This window comes from Ceratotherium simum, chromosome 3, assembly GCF_057802395.1.
Source record: "Ceratotherium simum simum isolate JZ-2026a chromosome 3, ASM5780239v1, whole genome shotgun sequence".
Lineage (NCBI taxonomy): Eukaryota > Metazoa > Chordata > Mammalia > Perissodactyla > Rhinocerotidae > Ceratotherium > Ceratotherium simum.
In genome coordinates this window covers 23,581,912-23,597,388 of record NC_141902.1, presented here as the reverse complement: position 1 = coordinate 23,597,388, position 15,477 = coordinate 23,581,912, and the positions used below count along the sequence as shown (strand labels likewise).

Genomic DNA, 15,477 nt, shown 5'->3' with positions numbered 1-15,477 from the left:
CAACTTTGCATTTTGAATCCCAAATCAGAGACTCTCTGTTTTCTCTTCTCCAGTGAATAAATCTCCAGCCTTTTACTGGAGTGATGGAGAGGCAGTCCAGCTGTGAGGAGTGGCGGGTCTGATATTCTTCAAATGGCTACTAATAATTCCTTTTGGGGATTCTATAATGTAAATCAGGTTGGTTTGCTTTTTTTTTTTTTTTTTTTTAAAGATTTTTATTTATTTATTTATTTATTTTTCCCCTCAAAGCCCCAGTAGATAGTTGTATGTCATAGCTGCACATCCTTCTAGTTGCTGTATGTGGGACTCGGCCTCAGGATGGACGGAGAAGTGGTGCCTCGGTGCGCGCCTGGGATCCGAACCCGGGCCACCAGCATCGGAGCGCGCGCACTTAACCACCAAGCCACGGGGCCGGGCATCAGGTTGGTTTTCAACTTTCCCTCCTGCTGGCATAGAAACTGTCAGGTCTTTACTTCATTCTTCCAAAATTCTGTTGATATTGTCTCCTCTTTATTCTCTCTCTTTCTCTTGAGAGATAGAAATCTATTAAAAAATCTCTTTGCTGCCATTTTAGAGTGGTTTCTGGAGGGAGGAAAAAAATACCTGTGTGTGTTCAATATGCTTTCTTTATCCAGTCCAGTTGTTTTAAATTTTAATGAGGTCAAATTAAATTTTTTCATTTTAGTTTATACTTTTTGTGTGTCATTATGAAATTTTTCCTTACCCTGAGTCTCTACTGTTTCTTTGATTTTAATTCAATTATTCTCTGTGATTATTTCTGTTATTTTCTCTCTTTCACTTTCTATGAATAACTTTACCCTGTTGTTTTCTTTTTTCTCATTTTTTGGTTTTAACATTTACCTCATTAATTTTTAGCACTTATTTTCAAATACATGCTTTTAGGGCTATAATTGTCCCCTTAAGCCCCATTTTGTTGTACCCCAAAAGTTTTTGTAGAAATATATTTTATTGTAGTAAGAACACTTAACATGAGATCTACCCTCTTAACAAATTTTTAAGTGTATAATACAGTATTGTTAACTATAGGTACAGTGTCACTAAGACTTATTCATCTTGCTTAACTGCAACTTTATGCCCGTTGATTAGCAACTCCCCATTTCCCTCTCCCCACAGTCACTGGCAGCTAACATTTAACTCTTTGACTCTAGGAATTTGACTATTTTAGATACCTCCTATAAGTAGAATCATGCAGTGTTTGTCCTTCTGTGGCTGGCATAATTATATATTATATAAAACTGGCATTTAGCATAATGTTCTCAACATTCATCGTGTTGTCACATATGGCAGAATTTCCTTCTTTTTAAAGGCTGAATAATATTCCATTGTATGTATACAGCACATTTTCTTTATCCATTCATATATTGATAGACGTTTTGGTTGTTTCCACATCTTGGCTATTGTGCATAGCACTGCAATGAATGTGAGAATGCTAATATTTTTTTGAGATCCTCATTTAAATTCTTTTGTATATATACCCAGAAGTGGGGTTGTTGGATCATATGGTAGCCCTGTTTTTAACTTTTTGAGGAACCTCCATACTGTTTTCTATAGCGGCAGCACCATTTTGCATTCCCACCAACAGTGTGCAAGGCTTCCATCTCTCTACATCCTTGACAACACTTGTTGTCTTTTGTTTTTTTTTGATAACAGCCATACTAATAGGTGTCAGGTGATATCTCATTGTGCCTTTGATTTGCATTTTCCTGATGATTAGCGATGTTGAGTATCTTTTCATATACCCGTTGGCCATTTGTATGTCTTCTTTGGAGAAATGTCTATTCAGATCTTTAGCTCATTTTAAAATCAGGGTATTAGTTTTTTTTGGTATTGAGTTGTAGGAATTCCTTATGTATTTTGGAAATTAGCCCCTTATTGGACATATGGTTTACAAATATTTTTTCCCATTCTATAGGTTGCCTTTTCACTCTGTTGATTGTTTCTTTGGCTGTGCAGAAGCTTTTTAGTTTGATATAATCCCGCTTGTCTATTATTGCTTTTGTTGCCTATGCTTTTGGTGTCATAGCTATGAAATCATTGCCAAGACTAATGTCATGAAACTTTCCTCCTGTATTTTCTTCTAGAGTTTTATAGTTTCAGGTCTTATGTTTAAGTCTTCAATACATTTTGAGTTTGATTTTTGTATATGGTGTAAGATAAGGGTCCAATTTCATTTCTTTGCATGTGGATATACAGTTTCCTCAACTATTTGTTGAAGACACTACCCTTTCTCTATTGTGTATTCTTGGCACTCTTGTCCAAGATCAGTTGACTGTGTATGCATGGATTTATTTCTGAGCTCTCTGTTCCGATCTATTGGTCTATTTGTCTATCTTTATGCCAGTACCATACTGTTTTAATTTCTGTAACTTTGTAATATATTTTGAAATCAGTAAATGTGATGCCTCCAGCTTTGTTCTTCTATCTCAGGATTGCTTTGGCTGTTTGGGGTCTTTTATGTTTTCATATGACTTTTAGAACTGTTTTTTCTATTTCTGTAAAAAATGCCATTGGAATTTTGATAGGAATTGCATTGAAGGTATAGATCACTTTGTGAAGAATAGACATTTTTAACAATATTAAGTCTTCTAATCTATGAACACAAGATATCTTTCCATTTGTTTGTGTCTTGTTTAATTTCTTTCATCAAATGGCCAGGGAAAGAAAAATTTCCACTTATAAGAACTTACGGTGGCTATAATTTGTTTGCAAAGACTTTTCTTAGAGAAAGGACAGCTGCTGAGATAAATTCAAGCGTGATGGGCAGTGTGTTGAGAGAAGAGAACTATGGAGCAATCAGAGCATAATATTTATAAGAATCAAATTTTCCAGGGCCGGTCCAGTGGTGCAAGCGGTTAAGTGCGCATGCTCTGCTGCAGTGGCCCGGGGTTCTCAGGTTCGCTTGTCAAGCCATGCTGTGGCGGCATCCCATATAAAGTGGAGGAAGATGGGCACGGATGTTAGCCCAGGGCCGATCTTCCTCAGCAAAAAGGAGGATTGGCATCAGATGTTAGCTCAGGGCTGATCTTCCTCACCAAAGAAAAAAAAAGAATCAAATTTTCCTGAACATTCTAGAGCTATGTTTTATACAGCCTCTTGCAATTGGGTAAACCTTCTTTGTTTTCTTTTTCGATTTTTTTCGGTAATCATTTACTATATAACCACTTAAAAATAATTTGTAACATATAAGGAAACTTAATTTCCCCAATATACTGATTCTCCATGTCAAGCTGGATTGCAAGGGCACGAAGCAGCTGGGGCAACAACGAGAGGGAAGGAGGGGGACAGCTCACAGTGTCTCAGGTGAAGACTCAGGTCTGGGTGGTGGCTCCCTGTGTGACCAATGGGAGAATGGATAGTTATATGTCCATATCTACTGGTGATATATGGTGCTGAGTCCCCAACAGTTAGAATGCATGGGGTTTGGAGCCAGTGTAGAAACAAAATAAAAGTAGCTATTAATCCTATGCTCTAGAGATAACCACCGTAATTATTCTGATATAATTACTTCCATTTTTTCTCTATGCATACATAAAATATATAATTACAAAATTGAGATTCTACTGGAGGGAGATTTTTATATTGCTTTTAAAAAGCATTATATTATATTGAATTTTCCCATATGATTAAATGTTTTTGAAAAGAAATTTTTAATGAATTCAAAATATTCAATCATATAAATTTACCATTTAAACTGTTTTATGGCTGGGATTTCAGTTTTTCTGTTATTAAAAATGCTGAGATTGAAATCTTTCTTCATGAATCTTCATGTATATCTCTGACTATTTCTTAAAGACGAATTCCTAGGGAGAGCTCACTTGATGGAAGGGGCTCACACACCCTCAGAGGGGAGTGGTGTCAGCTGTGGGCTCCTGTTGCATCTGTCTGTGTCCTGCCTTGTTTCCTCTCCTCCAGCCAGTCCCTCACTGGCACAAGTTTGTGCTGACCAGGCTCTCGGCTTTCAACTTCCTGCTGATTTGGGTGCAGCCCTTTGTGGCTGGTGTCGCTCGTGCAGAACTTGTGATGCCATCCCTCCTCTTATCTGCTCCAGGTATCTGTTTTGCAGCAACGAGTGAAAGGCAGTCTTCTCTGCATCTCAGATCAAAGCTCCACAGATGGTGGATCTTCTCTGATCGAGGTGGACTGTGAGGAGGGCCCTATGTGGCACCAACTGCCTTCTCTATGTCATGTATCTAAACCAGTGGTTCTCAACTGAGGGTGATCCCTGCCCGCCCCCACCCCGGGACAGTTAGCAATGCCTGGAAACATTTGTGGTTGTCACAACTTGGTGGTGGAGAGGGGAGTGTTGCTACTGGCATCTAGGGGAAGAGGTCAGGGATACTGGAAACATCCTGCATCTTGTTTGCAATTCAAAACGTTCTTAGTGATTCTGAATATTACTAAAGATAAATTGGAATTGGTATAAGGTTGATGGTTAAGGCAAGGAAGGATCTGGTGTAATTTCTTGTTTAAGTTGGAAATATGGATCCTGCCTCTCTGGGGAATCTCTTTCTCTTCTTTCTTTCCCTATTTTTTCTTCATTATTTCCTCTCTGTCTCTGTCTCTCTGTATCTCTGTTGCACCCACACCCACACACCCACCCCTTTCAAAGCTTATAGGCTGCCTGGGCTGGGATCAGGTTGCTATGTGCTGGGAGAAGCGAGCATCAGAGAGAGAAGACACATACTCAAGTCTGGAAGCTGCATCTTTATTGAGGTTTATTGAGAGTTCTGTGACCTGGAGGAAACTTCTTGAGGCTTAGGTATGTGGCAGGACTTCAGTAGGAACCAGAGGCAGCTCAGAGCGAGTGGCACAGAGAAGCTGCTCGGGTCCAGTTCCAGGTTTTCTCAGGCCAGCCCAGGCTCTAGGGTTAATTCTCCTTCAGGACTTCATTGATCCAGGGCCGGTAATGGGAGATCCGGGTGAAGACAGCTGGGGGCTTTGCATTGACCTGGCCATAGGAGACAATGCCCTGGGCCACCCCCGCACACAGAAGAGGGCCCCCCGAGTCTCCCTGTGGGACAGAGAGAGAGAGAGAGAGCAGAAAGTGAGCCAGGGAAGTCATCCACTCCTGCCTGTAGGTCCCACGTCTGAGTCACAGTCAGACCGAGGGTCAGCCTCAGGAGCCCTGGCTCCTCATGGGGTCATACGTCTCTGTCTGACACCCCTTCTTTTTTTCCTTCTTGTCACCCCATGTGCCCTGGGGGCAGTAGCCTGGGAGGGATGGTCAGAGACTGTGTGGGGCCATAGGAAGACAGACCTGCAGAGGAGCAATTCCACCTTCCTCAGTCCTATCATCTCAAACCCTGTCGCTGGCTGACAATCTTCTGACCCCATCTCCTTCCAGGAGATGCCTGGACCCTGAACAGTAATTTGTGGAGAAGGACCCTGGTCTGAGGATCACCTTAAATGCAGATTTTCTCTTCCTGGGATTGCCAACACACAGCTGGACGTCGTGGTCAAAAGTTGTAAAGTGTCCGCAGGCCCGGGGATCCATGAGTCTCAGCTTTACCTCTTGCAGAGTGTCTGAGCCCAGTTCCTCCACTTCTGTCACTCCCCAGCCAGCCGCCCGGCACATCCTCCCAGGTGGGATGAAGTTGAACTGGGGTGCAAGGGGGAGTGTCCCCACAGCCAGGGTCAGGTTGGCTTTCTCCTGCAACTGTGAAGGGAATGAGGGGCTGTCAGTGCTAGAAATGGGTTATGGGGCAGTGGGAGGCAATCAGGGAGGGACGGGGCAAATTGCTTCATGTTAGAGCCACGTCCAGAGAGGTGAGTTGGAGTTGAGGCGGTTCAGTCCAGAGGCAGGTTGGGAAATTTTAGGGCAATGGGGACCTGAAGGAGAAGCCTAACAGCAGGAACTGGAGAAGGGAAGAAAGATGTTGTCACCTTTAGTAACATGATGTCGTGGTGAATATTTAAGTCATCATATTTTGGATGAGGGAATTGTTTTGCGACCTCAAGTTTCTGCCATGTGTCTTCTTTCTCTTTTATGTTATGGGCTCCAAGGGTGACTGTTATAGACCTGTTGTGAGGGATAAGGAGGGACAAGGAGAAACAGTGATGGTTTGGGGCTTCTCCTGAGATGTACCCATTCTGAGAAAAGGGGACTGGAGTCTGTCACAGGGTTACTGGACTCTACCTGTCCCCCTTTTCCTGGGCCACTTGAGACATTTGGGGAACTCAGATTTTATTCAGGGAAGAGCTTCTCAGGAAACAGAGACAATTTCCAGGACCCTCGGGGACTGCTGGGGACTGAGCAAGCCAGGGAGGACCCAGGGGACAGGGTTAGCACTTCTTAATTCAGGGACCCCTATATGAAGGCCAGCCCTCTGGAGCAAGAGATATCAGAGGAAAGGGGGAAGTGGTGGGGTTTCCTGGGGACCCTGTTCTCTGCCCCCATGAAAAGAATGGGTTCAGGTCTTTGAGAACTAAAGGCCAATGTTCTTGAAAAGTGCATAGAAAAAGTGGCCTTGGAACTGGGTGAGGCCCTGAAAAGTGAGTCCCGTGTCTTATGTGTTGGGGTTGGGGTGAGGAGAGCTACTTTTAGAGGAAGGAGGCCTGAATGGGTCCTCCTTTTCCTTTGTAGGGGAGCTGAGCTTACAATGACTGAGGATCAGGGCATCTATTCAATTATGAGACCAATTTCCTTAAGCCCAAGTACTGCCTCTTCTTAAAGTGACCCAGGCCCAGGAGCCCCTCCTCAGGGCCCCTGCGAGTGTGTCCCTGGGTGCTACCCTGGCTGTTTATCTCCCACTTGTAGATAAACAAGACCCTGTTGTCTCACCTTCCTGCACAGTGAGCAGCTGTCAGCACAAAGTTCCGTCTTATCAAGAAACCACCACAAGACACCAGGTTATCCTCGGAAGTGACAATTTCCAGGTAGGCCATGTAGGGGCGGGAGTGTGGCTTGCACTCTGTGCCCCCGATGATCTCCCCTGGAACAGAGAACCCCAGGGCCTGAACATAGGCATCGGTCCTCTCTCCAGAGAATGTGCAAACTCGGTTAAGCTTGAGAAAGGCTTCTTTTGAATCTCATCCTCACCCTGTAGTCTGCCCGTCTTCCCTCTCAGGTGTCTCTGGTACCTGCTTTCCCCACCCACAGCCTCCCACATAAATTCTCATCCCTTCCTCCAGGCACAATAGCCAACCTGGCCTTAGATGTCATTCAGGCATTTCCACCTTGCATTTCCCACACTCTCATTCTGCCCCTGACTCAACCCTCCTCTCTCACTGTGCGGGACAAGCTCGCCAGGTTCCTGTCTTGACCTTCTTTATAGTCCGCAAGCAATGTCACAGAATGGCCAAATTACAAGGTGATGTGTAGCCTCAAAGAGAGGCTAGGACTTTTCTGAAGAGAACATAGGACTTTATACCACATTAGCACATATTATATTGAACAGACACCCCTCTTCTTCCCTCCTGCACTGGGCTTTCCCTTGGTCAACGTGGGGTTCCCTGTGCCTATGGTAGGAAGTACCATAGGATGCGGAGAATGGGGAGGCATATCCCAGGTGGAAACTTCACTCTGGGCTCTTCAAGAGAGATCCTGGAATCCTGTTTAAGGGTGAGCTCTATGAAAGCTAAACTTTGTTTTAGGAGCTGATCCTGCAGCTTCCAGAGGGGCGAACCCTGAGACTCACCAGCTTCAGCTCTGGAGCACAGGAGAAGGAACAGCAGGGGGAGAGGAAGACGATGCATCTTCTCCGAGAGGCTCCCCGGGGCAGGGGCTGCTTCTACTTCCCAGTTCTGAGTTTTATAACTCCCAGCAAGTGAGGGAAGGGCAGCGCTGGTAACCACAGGAACTGCGTGGTCATGTTTTTTTCTCTCATTCTAAGCTCTGTCTTTCTGATCAGAAGTTCCCCCAGAGATGCCCTCTGTTTTGCTGGAAGGACCCCCCCCCACCTCACCCTTACCCCTAATGTAGCTCAGCCCCTCTATGCGTCCTTTTTGTTGGCCTTCTCCACCCCCATCTGCCCATTTATCCTCATCCTACTTCTCAGAACACAATGGCTTGTCTTGATTCTGAGCTGTCATTTAAACATTTCTTCATGTCCCCATCCTGGCCTTCTCCACACAAGAGCCAGGGCAGAGAAGGACCATGCAGCAGAATTGTGGATATTTTGAGGAAAACAGACAAGGAGGAACTTCCAAAGCCAGTTTTCTGATTCTTTCTCCATCCAAGACTTCTCATCCCTGGGAAACTGTCATCAACTGCAGGGAATGGGTATGACTCTTCCAGATAGAGATTTCCCCCTGGAACAGTTGCAACAGATCTCATTTTAGGGTCTTCTTCGACTAAGGGCAGTGAGTTAGGAATAGGAGCTGAGGAACCAGAGGACAGGGAGTTTCCCTCTGGACTTACCAGCTCCAGCTTCAGAAGGACAGAGAAAGACCAACAAAAGGAGAAGGGCATGCATTTTCCCAGCGAGGCTGCCCATGGTAAGCTTCTTCTGTCCCCTCCTCCCTTGCCCCTGCTTTTATAAGCTCAGAAATAGAAGAAACGGGGAGGGCTGGAAACCACATAGTCACATTTTTGTCTTTCACTCTGGCTTGACTAGCTTCCTCATCAGAAATCCTCGCAACTCTCCTCTCTGTTTTGCTGCTATTGAAGCCGTGGTCAGAGCTCAAGAGTCCTGACTCCTAGGATGAGGCATGCACGCATCTCTTCTAATGCAGCTTTCTAGAGGCAGAGTAGTAACACGAATGGGGGCAGAATTTTTAGTTGCTTTAGGAATCTAGAACAAGTATCAGCAAACTTTTTCTGTAAATAGCCAGATAGTAAGAATTTTCAGCTTTGCGGGCCATACTATGTGGCAACTATTCATCTCTGCTATTGTAGCACAAAAGCAGCCATATGTAAACAATGAGTCTAACTGTGTTCCAATAAAACTTTATTTACAAAAACAGGTGATGGGCCGATTTGGCCGGAGGCTGTAGTTTGCTGCCCCCTGATCTAGGAGATCAGCTCTTCCTTCAATCCAGATAATCAGAAGAAGAATAGAATGTGGCAGTGAGAGAAAGAAGGAAAAAGGGTGAATTTATTGACTACTCACATTATGTTTGGCACTGATAGGACTTTACATGCATTGTCTCATTTAATCTTTGTAACGGTCCTTTTGGGTAAGTGTTATACACAATTATGGAGCATTCAACTGAAGCTCAGAATGTTACATAGCAGCAAGGTCCAAAATTTAATATGTCAGATTCTGAAACTCATACTTTTTTCATTCCACTAATTTCAATAATAAGGGATGTGGGATGAAGGGTTAGTCCAATGAAGAGAGAAAGGAATGGAATGTATAAAGGAGAGCGCTTGTGTTCTCTAGGGTGTGTTGGGATTTTCCACTTGTGCACTGAGAGTCACGTTTGGTTTGATAATAAAGTGATATCTGCACCTGTCATTATTTGAGATGTTACTCTGGGCCCTCATTATTTTATGTAACACTTAGAAAGAAAAAAAGTATTCTCAGTTAGACAAAAACATGCCATTGATTACAAGACGATTTCCTGTAGTAGACGTTAAAATGGGAAATATTGTGCATCTTGGAATCAAAGAAATATGGTATATTACAGGTGTGTACTTTATCTCATTCACTCTCACATCAACCCTGAGAAGTATTATTGTTTTGATTTTACAGATGAGGAAACCGAGGCTCAGAGAACTTGAGTCACTTGACAAGATTTCAGAGCAAATATATATCAGAACTAGGTGTCAAACACATACCTGTTTGACTCAAATCACATGATCTTTCCATATATCACCCTGCTTTCCTGATCTGTAAAAACAAAACAAAAGAAAACAACAACAAGGAGGATCTAGAGAGGATTTCTTCACCAGTTCCAAAAATTTTATAAGATACAATCCTTACAATAAATCCCTTATTTTATATCACTCATAGTGCTTCTGCTTCCCTGACTGTACTCTAAATAACAGAGATATTGGCACTGGAAGGGGGTGCAGGGGAACCTAAGTGTAGGTTCTGTAAATTAGCCTGGGTTATCTACTATTGGTTCTCTAATCTGAATATATTTAAATGTATTACTTACCTTGTGGTAAGTGGTAAAGGAAATTAGTTGTAAGTTGTAAGTGATCATTTATGGCACACAGTAGCAAACCTGTTACCTAAATTATTCCCTGTAGATATTTGTAATCAAAGGCAAAACTTTAGGTGACCAAATATTTGCCACCATAAAACATATTAGTGGAAATAAGGAGTATAATGGGGTTAATTGATTGCCTATAAGTGTACTAAAGAACGTAAGAAAATGATGAGCTTTGGGCTTTAAATTCCAAGCTGATGGTCTAGGTTAGGGTCCAGAAATATTCTATGACTGCCATAAAAGAAATTCTTATCTCATAAAACCTCATGTCTGAGATTTCTAAAAACCAAACCTATGTCTAATCCTATGGGTGGCTTGCAACACATTTTGAATTCCCAGTCTGGCAGGATCTCTTATTTAAAGTTAAGGCATTAATTGGGACTCTGAAAATTGGGATGGGACTATATTTGGGCAGATTCTGATGAAGCTGGGACCTTGAACCCCTGAATTCCTCCAATCCTCTTTTGCCATTAACAGCAGTCAATCTTCTCCAGCTGAGGAGGTTAGTCTTCTCTTGCCTGAAGAATCTGTAATGGGATCCCCTGAGGTAGTTACTTTGCAGGGGACTGCTGACCCCCTCCCGTCCCTTAAGGCCTTTTACTGCTTCTAGGTCTGTAACCAGACTCAAGTCCCAGTAGGTCTCAGAGGTAAGTGTGAGCCATGAGGAATTGCAATATATATCAAAACAATTGCAAGATTTTTGCTGATTTATATCAACAGAAACATGAATGGAAATGGGTCTTAATTAGTTGGTGTAGGATAGAAGGAACGTGGTAATGTTAGGCCAGGCTGACTTTGTTGATGGGATGCACTAAGTAGAGATTCTAATGTCAGCATATTAGATCAAGCATATCTAAGTGGCTCTAACTATTTACCTAGTTGGTTGGATTTAAATATACAGTCATGCCCCACATAATGACGTTGGTGAATGATGGACTGCATATATGATGGTGGCCCTGTAAGATTAGTGCCATATAGCCTAGGTGTGTAGTAGGCTATACCATCTAGGTTTGTGTAAGTACACCCTATGATGTTTGCACAATGATAAAATTGCCTAATGACACGTTTCTCGGAACGTATCCCCATCGTTAAGTGATGCATGACTGTAGAGCCAAAGGTGGTCTATACTAAGTGAAATTGAGTCTCCAGAACTTCTTTGGTATACTGTGGAGGAAGGTATCCAAAGCTTAGGGAAATCAGAAGGTAGGGTGGATTTATTGTGTGAGACTGGTTTACTCACTCCCTAAGTATGTCTTAGGAGAGTGGTAGAGCACTCTTTCCACCAAAGCTATGAAAAATACATTGGGGAGGGCCATAATGGCATCTGTGAAGAACACTGTAGTGTTTGCTGCAGGTCTAGAATGACAGTAGGAACTGCTGCTATTGAACTGGGATCCCTGAGTTCCAAGGTGATGATGGGATCCAGGGTGGGAGAAGCCAGGCTATCAGATATAAAGTAGGCTTGGTTACTGTAGTGGGTATCAGAGTTGAGACAGAAGTCAAGAGAGTTTGACGAATAGAGGTCTTTGACTTTGGCTAATTGATCATGGTGTCCCTGGAACTGAAATAGACAGGCAGCCTACTAAAGTCTCAGTTGATTTGCATAAGTGGCAGCATTCTGGGTCTGCTGAACAGAGGTCTTGAACATCACAAGGCATCTCAACTAGTTCCCAGACGTGAGCCAGTTTACTGACCCAGAGCTCCTTGAATGAAGAGGACTTAGTGCCCCTGAGGAAGGTCCTTGTTACATAGCCAAGAATTTGTACTGTACATCTTCCTCCTTGCCCTCCCCAAAGCTACCTGTGACCATCTACCAGAGTGACTATGAATTAGAGAAAAAAAATATGAGAAGTAATCATGTCTTTTTTTTTGGTTACTGGACACTGGTTCTGAACTGATCCTAATTCCTAAAGACCCAAAATGCTTCTGTGAATTGCCAGTCAGAGGAAGGGCTTGTGGAGGTGATCAACAAAGTTTTGACATGAGTCCATCTCATAGAGGGCCCGATGGGTTCCCAAACCAACCTTTGACTATTTCCCCAGTTCCAGAAAACAGAGACAGAATAGACGTGTTAAAAAACTGGCAGAATCCCCACAGTGTTGCCTAACTCATGGAGTGAGGGCTATTACGGTAGAAAAGGAGAAGTGGAAGCCACCAGAACTACATCTACCTACCAAAATAGTAAACCAGGAGCAATATTGTATTCATGGAGAGATTCAGAGATTAGTGCAACCACCAAATTATTGATTGATGTAGGAGTGATGATTCCTATGACATCCCCATTCAGCTCACCTATTTGGTTTGCGCAGAAGAAAGATGGGATCTTGGAGAATTACAGCAGATTATTGTAAATTTATTCAGGTGGTGACTCTAATTGCAGCTGCTCTTCCTGAGGTAGTTTTATTGCTGGAGCAAAGGAACAAATCTCCTGCAGCTATTGTTCTGGGGAATGTGTCGCAGGGCTACCAATACACTTTCACTCAGGGCCATATCAACAGCTATTGCAGGGAACTTGATCACCTCTCCACTTCATAGGACACCATGTTTGTCCATTACATTGATGATATTACATTGATTGGATCTGGGAAGCAAGAGGGAGCAACTACTTGAGGCATCTTGGCAAGATGCATGCATGCCAGAAGGTGGAAAATAAATCCCACAAAAATTCATGGGTCTTCATTATTAGTGAAATATCTGAGTTCAGTGATCTGGGACCAAGATATTCCTTCTGAAGAAATGGACAAGTTGCTGCATCTGATCCCTCTTACTACTAAAAAAGAGGTACAACCCTCAAGGAGACTTTCTGAATGATCAGTTGATTTAGAAGGAATATATTCACACCTGGTTTACAGATGGTTTTCCATGATATGCTGGCATCACTTGAAAGTGGATGGTTGTAGTAATACAGCCCCACTCCGAAGTGTCTCTGGAGGATAATGGTGCATAAAAATTCAAGCTGAAAATAAATATGTCTCCACACTCCTGGGAAAAGATGGATTGTTCTGTAGCTATGCTAAGAAGTAGCAAGCAGAACTATTTTTAATTAAACTTTTTAATTTTGAGATAGTTGTAGGTTCAGATGCAGTTGTAAGAAATAATACGGAGGGATCCTGCGTACCCTTCACCCAGCTTCCTCCAATGGCAACATCTCGTAAAATTACAGCATAATATCACAGCCAGGAAACTCACGTTGATACCATCCACCAATCTTCTTTGGGTTTCACCAGTATTACATGTACTAGTGTGTGTGTGTGGTGTATTTAGTTCTATGCAATTTTATCACATGTGTGGGTTCATGTATCCACCACAACAGTCAAGGTATGTTTCAAGAACAGTTTCATTACCACAAGGACCTCTCATGCTTCCCTTTTTAAAAAAAATTATGTAAAAAACATAAACATTATATTAGTTTCAGGTGTACAACATAATGATTTGATGTATGTGTATATTGTGAAATGATCACCACAGTAAGTCTAGTTAACATCCATCACCTGACAAAGCTACAATTTTTTTCTTGCAATGAGAACTTTTAAGATCTACTCTTTTAGCAGCTTTCAAATATACAATACAGTATTATTAACTATAGTTACCATGCTGTACATTACATCCCCAGGACTTATTTATTTTGTAACCGGAAGTTTATAACTTTTGAACGGCTTCACTCATTTCACCCACCTGCCACCTCCCGCCTCTGGCAACCACCAATCTATTCTCTGTATCTGTGAGTTCATTTTTGCTTTTTGTTTCATTTTTAAGATTCCACATATGAATTAGATCATATGGTACTTATCTTTCTCTGTCTATTTCACTTAGCTTAATGCCCTCTAGGCCAATCTACATTGTCACAAATGGCAGGCTTTCCTTCTTTTTTATGGATTAATAATATTCCATTGTGTGTGTGTGTGTGTGTTTGTGTGTGTGTGTGTATCACATTTTCTTCATCCATTGATGGACCCTTAACATACTGCCCTTTTACAGCCTTACTCACCTCTCTCCCACTGTGCCTTCCCACCACATCCCTAGCCCCTTGCAACCATTAATCTCCTCTTTATAATTTTGTCATTTCAAGAATCATACATAAATGGACATATATTTTGTATGTAACCTATTGTAAACATATTGTAAATGTTTTAAAATTCAATGTCTGATTTTATTTGTATATAGAAATACAATTGAATTTTACATATTAATCTTGTAAGAGTGTAACCTTGCTATGTGTAACCTTGCTAAACTCAGTTATTACTTTTACTAAAAGCTTATTTTTGGTAGCTTTTTTGTAGATTCCTTAGGATTTTCTACATGATGATCATGTCACCTGCAAATAAAGACAATTTTTCTTTCTAATTTATATACCTTTCGTTTCTTCTTCTTGCCTCATTGCACTTGCTAGGTCCTGCAGTATATTGTTGAATAGAAGTAGTAAGAATGACATCCTTGCTTTATTCCCAAACTTAAGTGGAAGCATACAGTCTTTTACCATTTATGATATTAGGTTTAGGGAATTTGTGGATGCTCTTTATCAGGTTGAAGAAGTTCCCTTCTAGTCTTTGTTTGCTGAGAGCTTTTGTTCTTTTATCATGAATGGATGTTGGATTTTGTTAAAGACTTTTCTGCTTTGATTGAGATTATCATAGAGTTTTCCATTTTTAGTCTGTTAATATGGTGAATTATACTGACTGATTTTTGAATGTTTAACTTTATAATCCCAGGATAAACCCCACTTAATCATGATGCATTATCCAATTTTCTGTTGTTAATATTTGATTTTCTAAAATTTTGTTAAAAATTTTCATATGTGTTATGGTGGTGGACAGCCTCTAACATGGCCTTTCATGATCCCTGCCTCCTGCTACTTATGCTATCATGTAATCTTGTCCCTTTGAGTGTGGCCTGGATTGACTGACTCACTTCTGGTTAAGAGAATATTGTAGGATTTATAGGATGCCACTTTCAAGATTAGGTTGCTGAAAGAATATGCCTTCTATATTGGGGTCTTTCTTTCTCTCTCCTTCTCCCTTGCTCTTTTGTGCTAAGGGAAACAAGCTGGCATAATGTGCACAACGTTATGGAGTGGCCCACATGGTGTGGTGATGAACAGAGGCTCTCAGTTCCACATCCTATGAGGAACTGAGGCCCTAGTCTGTATGGAACTGAAACCTGTCAACAACCACATGAGTGAGCTTTGAAGTGGATCTTTTAGCCCCAGTTGAGTCTTCAGATGAGACTGCAGCCCCAGTCAACAATTTGATTAAATCTCATAGGTGAAATTGAACCAGAAACACTTAGCTAAGTCACACTTGGATTCCTGACTAACAGAAATTGTGGGTTTTAAGTCACTAAATTTTAGGGTAATTTGTT

General features: G+C 42.0%; 1 protein-coding gene and 1 long non-coding RNA gene across 2 annotated transcripts; one reads left to right on the top strand and one right to left on the bottom strand.

Annotated features, from left to right (window-relative positions):
- Nucleotides 1–228: 228 nt before the first annotated feature.
- On the top strand, nucleotides 229–14,442 carry LOC147917452 (uncharacterized). Its single transcript, XR_015549781.1, has 4 exons — nucleotides 229–422; nucleotides 5,366–5,604; nucleotides 6,779–6,897; nucleotides 7,615–14,442. It is a non-coding gene; the product is annotated as an uncharacterized LOC147917452 (long non-coding RNA).
- LOC101389502 (chymase) lies at nucleotides 4,877–7,728 on the bottom strand. The gene is made up of 5 exons (XM_004421163.3): nucleotides 7,659–7,728; nucleotides 6,803–6,953; nucleotides 5,905–6,040; nucleotides 5,423–5,677; nucleotides 4,877–5,032 (listed from the first exon to the last, which is right to left on the bottom strand). The coding sequence occupies exons 1-5, from the start codon at nucleotides 7,714–7,716 to the stop codon at nucleotides 4,889–4,891; spliced, it is 744 nt and encodes a 247-aa protein (XP_004421220.1). The 5' UTR covers nucleotides 7,717–7,728; the 3' UTR covers nucleotides 4,877–4,888.
- Nucleotides 14,443–15,477: the final 1,035 nt, after the last annotated feature.